This window comes from Penicillium chrysogenum (genome assembly GCF_028827035.1).
Source record: "Penicillium chrysogenum strain IBT 35668 chromosome Unknown utg000002l_segment0_segment0, whole genome shotgun sequence".
Lineage (NCBI taxonomy): Eukaryota > Fungi > Ascomycota > Eurotiomycetes > Eurotiales > Aspergillaceae > Penicillium > Penicillium chrysogenum.
The window spans coordinates 2,747,814-2,753,604 of record NW_026622750.1 but is presented as its reverse complement, the minus strand read 5'-3'; the positions used below and the strand labels follow the sequence as shown (position 1 = coordinate 2,753,604).

The window sequence follows — 5,791 nt, the reverse complement described above, 5'->3', positions numbered from 1 at the left end:
GAGCCAGGACGCGGTGGACGAATTGGTACCAATCCGCGGAGCCTGCTTCAGTCCGTACAGTGAGCGGCGCAGCCGGCATACGTACCCTGGCTCTTCGAAGCCTTCGGGCAACTCCATATAAATAGACGAATCGACGTCTCCATGAAGAAATGCCGTGACAGCATCGAATTGTTGGAGTTTCCATCCGCGCAACACGGTACTGGCGACAATGCAGCGGACGGAGTCCATCCTGGACACAGCAGCAAACTTTTTGTGATAGTCAATCCCATGTTTTTGCCGGTAGCCTTTGATAACCAATCGCGCTTTGCGCGTTCCGTTGGCTTTGGTCTTGAAGACCCATTTGCAGCCAATCACATGATCTCCGGCTGAGACGTCCTCTCGCCGAATCTTTTCCCATGTTCCGTGTTCGAGAAGCGACGCATATTCTTTCTGGATGGCGGCCCACCATTCCAGCTGGTCTGGGCCTGACACAGCTTCATGAAAGGTCGCCGGGTCGACTTGTCTGGCCGGTCCGGTATTCAATGTGCCTGCCGAGTAGATCTTACCTAGTGATTCCAGGAGACGCCGTGACGGTCTTCGTCTGCGACCATAGATCGAATACCCAAGATCCGATGTCAAGTCGGTTTCTAGGGGTCGGCATGAATAACGAATATACTCATATTCGTTACGAATATTCGCAATTCGCATTCGTATTCGCAGACATTTTGCACGACGGATGCGAATGCGAATAAAAGATTTATTCGCCGCGAATATTCGCAAGTTTGGTCACGTGGCAAAATTATACCTAGTGAGCAGCCATAGCCCAAGTGACGAGACTTCACTTGATGTTCCGTGCCTTGCGAGCAATGATCCGCAGAGGCTTAGACTACTAGATCCTTCGAATCAAAGCAGCGGCTGGTTGGGAATACCAGCAAGACGCTCTAGGATTTTTCCCTGGGTGTTTTCTAAACTATATATATCTCTCAACAGCATCACTTTCCGCATTGTCTCACCTTTTAGAGAATGTCGACGTACCCCCAACAGATCCCTACCACGGCTAAATAATCTCTCTACTGAGACTTCAGCCGCCGGAATGGCAAGGTAATCCCTGGCTGCAGCTGCCATCCGCGGATACTCATCCTTGTGCGTCCTCCACCAGGCAAATAACCAATCTTCATCCTTTGTTACAGATTCATCAACAGTCACCACACCTTCCTCAAAGTAGCGGTCAATATCTGAACGCTGGATCACTTGTGGTTGCAGCTTCTGCAGGACACGAGCCTCCAGACTTTGCCGCTTGTTGTCCTGATTAATCTTTGACATTGATTGCTCCAGTGATGATTTCGATGGGTATTGCTCATGCAAGGTATCCTTGATAGATCGAATAACCTTTGGCGCCGTCACCTGCCCGAGCTCCTTATCCAATAAGAGGGTTTTGAAGCGTGGGTCAAGGACAAGAGCTATATAATAAGCATCTTGGGCGTCCATCAGTTCATAATATTTCTTGTATTTCTTCATCCCCGCGGAGATGGCGGAGGTAATGTCAGAGCTAAGCCCCGAAAAGTCGCCTTGTGCAGAAGCTGCATCTTCGAGCATGTCATTCAATTCGTAATAGATGGGAATGGCTAGGCTGATCTGGGATTGCCGCCGGGAAACCAGTTGAGTGAACTCATCGAACTTGGAGAGGATCATTTCGAGCTGTTGCAGCTGCAACCAGTCGTCAGCTGAAAATGGCGGAAACTGGTTCTGATGCTCTATCCACATCCGGATCTGTGCTTTGGCTTGCAAGGCTCCCTGGACCATACGGTATGTGGAGTTCCAGCGGGTTTCCACATCATACTCGATGAACTTGTCGTTCAAACCATTTGCGTGGCAAGTCACTTTCCACTGCTGTCGTCGTTGAGGTGTCCTCAATATCCAGAGAGTCATGATCCGAATCCGGGCCAACGCAGACTGCCGTCCGATTTTCTTATTTCCCTGTAAGAGATCACAGGCTTCAATGGCAGACTTGTGATCTCCAGATTTCATCCCCGAGAGGATGTCGCGGACAATGAGATTGAGGACATGTGCAAGACACCGGATGTAGCTGTCAATACCTTGGAATCGGAGACGTCCTTTATCGGGCAAGTTCGAACCCTCCGAGTTGTACTTTTCCAACAGGTTAAAATACAGCTCAGACGCCAGCGTTTCATTATTCGACGCATTATCAGCTGTGATTGTGAGCAGCTTCTCCTCAATCCGAAGCTCGACAAGCATCTTCTGCAGAGTCTCCGCCATATTTTCTCCACTGTGGGATCCAGCAAGCTCACTGAACTCCAGGACTCGTTCTTGATATTTGAAGTCGGTGGACACCCAGTGACCGATAACTCCCAAAATGGCTTTATGGTTCTTGCTTGTCCAGACATCCAAGGAAAGCGCAATTGTGGAGCATGTCCGTGCTAGTTCATCGATCAACTGGATCCGACAGCGATCAAAATCTGCGTCAATGCGACGGACAACTGTTCGAGAAGAGAAAGGAAGAGGAGCGTCCGGCAAGTCCTTGAATATCCGTTGGAACGCAGGGGACTCAATTGCCGTAAATACCACATCATCTGTCACAAGCCATCGAAGTATGTTCTGTTCCAACAGAGCTCTAGTATCATGCTCGGCTCGGGACTGGAACATTGAAGCAATTGAGTGCTGTTTCGTCTCGCTGGAACCCTCACCCAGGTCCTCTGGGTCGGACTTCTCGAAAATATTGTGTTTGGCTAGGTGCGTCTTCATGTTGGTCGTCGATGTTGCCCTCGCCGAATCTGTGGTTTTCCAGCCACAATGAATGCATTGAATCTCTCGATCCTCGAGTAGCTGTCGGCTTCGCCTGGATCGTCATTGCTTGCCCGGAAGAGGACTGACTCGAAATTGATTCCAAAGCCATTGATTCAGCGGCTTGATGCGGGATTTGCTGTGCGATTTTTATGGCCGTATGGCGTCCGTAAGGCTTCTAGAGCCCCCTGGCGGAACAGATTCCGAAGAAGTAGGCAGGTGAGATGTAGGTGACTGGCGGAGTCTTCTGGACCAATTGAAGCGATCCAGTGGCGGATCCAGTCGGGGTTTCTTTCTGATAGGATCTTCAATATCGTCTTCATCACTTCCGCCATTCAAGAGGTGATAATCTATTCTCTGAGACCGTTGGGGGCGTGGTGGCAGTTCGATAGATGAGCTGCCGGAAGCGGCATTGCTTGAAGCCTGCAATTCAGCATCAGACATTCTGAGGTCCAGAATCCTCATCGAAAACGGGGGCCTGAGATAAACAGGTCAGATTCGGAAAATTCCTGCGCTAGTGGATACACTAACAGAGGGCCCTGAAGCAGCTGAAAGCACAATACTCCATTTATCCGGGAGTCAAGCGGCACAGTGTTTTGACAATGATTCCCGTCATCTCCTGCCCATATGCACCGCTCACGGTGCAAGGGATCACCCAATACTTGGCCCAATACCCATTGTAGATGAGCAGGATTGAAGAACATGATGAAAAAGTAAATGTATAAGCGTCTCGGGTCAATCGCGAGGTTTGCATATAATCAGTTGGAGAAGATATTGTTGTTGAGCTGATATCTGTGATCATGTAGGGCAATTATAATATATATAAGTTTTAGAAAGTATATAGTAGGCTTTTCATCTTGCTCTTTCGCCAGTACATGCCCGCGCAGAAGAGGTGTGACTTAGCTAGTTCCCAGCACTCCTCATCTTGTTCCTGAAAAGCGGTTATTATTTCCTGGGAGCTCTGGCCACATTTGTCGGGATCCACGCGAGGCATACACATAAATGGAGATACGATATATGCGGGACTCACATGGCATCTGGGTTCACTGGGATGTATACGCGACTTTCCCCTTACAACTGGGCCTCAACATCCGAGAAACCGGCAAATAATTCATATAGCAGTGTAGCAATAGAGCCCAGGGGACCCACTTTTAGGGCGAACATACCACATGTCGTATCCAGAGCCTTCGGTCTTGAAGCTCATGACCCAACACGCTCTTCGAAATGCCCCTGGGCGACTCGCAGTTTTGCCAGCTATGCCATTCCGAGAATGCATGGTCCAAATGCACGGCCCACTGAATCCAAAGAGTGAACCAGAATGAGACATCCTTCTTGCAACCCACTGATCAGCGGTGTAGCGGTAGATACTGCATCGCAGTGCATTCTTCGACGTTTTGACGGTTTCAAGGGAGGATTTCCACGTCAGCAGCCATGACACGATGTAAGTATAGATCCCATGATGAAGGCATATAAAGCCGGCGAGGGAACGCTGCGGAGATTGCGCAACATCAATACCCATTCGAATCATTTTCTGCCTTTGCCATCAGCCCAATGTCTTCTGTACTTCCTTGGAACCCATTTGCTGTCTGCGGAATCCCTTATGGTGGTCCTGTGTCCTGTTGCGGGATGACAAAAAAAGGCGAGCCGTGCAAAAACTCTGTCAAATTTCAAGACACCAAGATCGGCCATGAAAGGTTGACCACTCTCGCCAGAGAGCCGTTTGACTTGTCAACTTTGCAGTCAAAGCTATGTGATATTGCTAGAGTCTTCCTCTGCGCGAGATGGCACCGTCAACGGCAGGCCGACCAAGTTGGCCAGCGGTGGTATGAAGCAGCCATCCGCAACCAGGCGCGAGTGCCGCATGGCTCTAGAGTTGCCGCTCCATCCATTGCGCATCCGGGCCAGCGTCAGATGTCGTCAGTGTCCAGGAGTCGCCCTGCACCAGGCAACACCGACAGGTCACCTCACGGGCTCAGACAAGACCCACCGGTGCCGCTGTCAACCAACCCCGAGCCAGTGCAACCATTCAATCCATTTGTGACTTCCACAATGCTGCGGACAAACAGTGTTCCATGGCATGTTTCGCTGGCTCAACCAGCGATCCTGACATCGGTCGCTAACGTCTGGGCTGGCGTCCAAAGCTTGACGCTCAAGGATCTCACCCTGAGTGACGAGTTCGACGACATCCACTGTGTATTTTGTCTGGCCGGGGATGATGACCTTGCAAATGAGAGTGTGATCTTGCGCTGTCAGTGCAAGGCGCTTTCCCACCTGGCCTGCGCGGAAGAGTGGCTGGAAAAACGAAGTGCAGGTTTTGGGACGTCATGCTGTGTGTGGTAAGTAGGGCTGGTTCCGTTATGCAATACCCAAGATGCTGATTAATACAGTCGAAATGAAGGGCCTTTAGACGCCTTGGTTCGCCCAATACGAGTCCAATCGTCGGATGCTGAGACACGTCATATCCACACGGCAAGTGAATCATCTGCCGAGAGAGAACTTGCCACTATCAGGAATTCATCACCGAATGACCCGAGTCGGAGTCAGCTGCGACAGCGCTCAGTGGGACCCCAATGGAGATCAGTCGAGCGGAGTGTGGAGAATGGCCCCCGTCGCTCGGCTAGGCTAGGAGCTCATCTACCACGAGGCCTTTCTACGTCTGCACCACCCCGCCGGTCAGCACGACTAAACTCCACTCGAAGGTGATCTTAGTTTACAGCGGAGGTGTGACGGGAATGAGAAATTAGCGAAGCGACTGTCAATCACGGGTGAAGACACGTGACCAGACACACCGTATTCGGCCCAGCAACATAGAGCATAGCCGTGGTATGGAGTTTTATAACAAGTTTAGAAATGATACAAATGAAGTTCTGAACGTTCAGACTCGCAGAGCACCAAACCACGCGATTTTTTCATCTTTGCAAGTACTAGATGCCAATGCACCCCCAAAACATGAGGGCAGTTTCGCTTAATTTTGGGATATTTTCTAGATCGAAACCATATTCATACCCAA

The 5,791-nt window shown here is 50.3% G+C and overlaps 2 protein-coding genes across 2 annotated transcripts; one reads left to right on the top strand and one right to left on the bottom strand.

Annotated features, from left to right (window-relative positions):
- Positions 1-882: 882 nt before the first annotated feature.
- Positions 883-2,742, bottom strand: N7489_004595 (uncharacterized protein; the record flags this gene model as incomplete). Its single annotated transcript, XM_056710347.1, has 1 exon — positions 883-2,742. The coding sequence occupies one exon, from the start codon at positions 2,740-2,742 to the stop codon at positions 883-885; it is 1,860 nt and encodes a 619-aa protein (XP_056568768.1).
- A 1,590-nt stretch (positions 2,743-4,332) lies between these two features.
- N7489_004594 (uncharacterized protein) lies at positions 4,333-5,484 on the top strand (the record flags this gene model as incomplete). Its single annotated transcript, XM_056710346.1, has 2 exons — positions 4,333-5,117; positions 5,169-5,484. The coding sequence occupies 2 exons, from the start codon at positions 4,333-4,335 to the stop codon at positions 5,482-5,484; spliced, it is 1,101 nt and encodes a 366-aa protein (XP_056568767.1).
- Between the last annotated feature and the right edge of the window lie 307 nt (positions 5,485-5,791).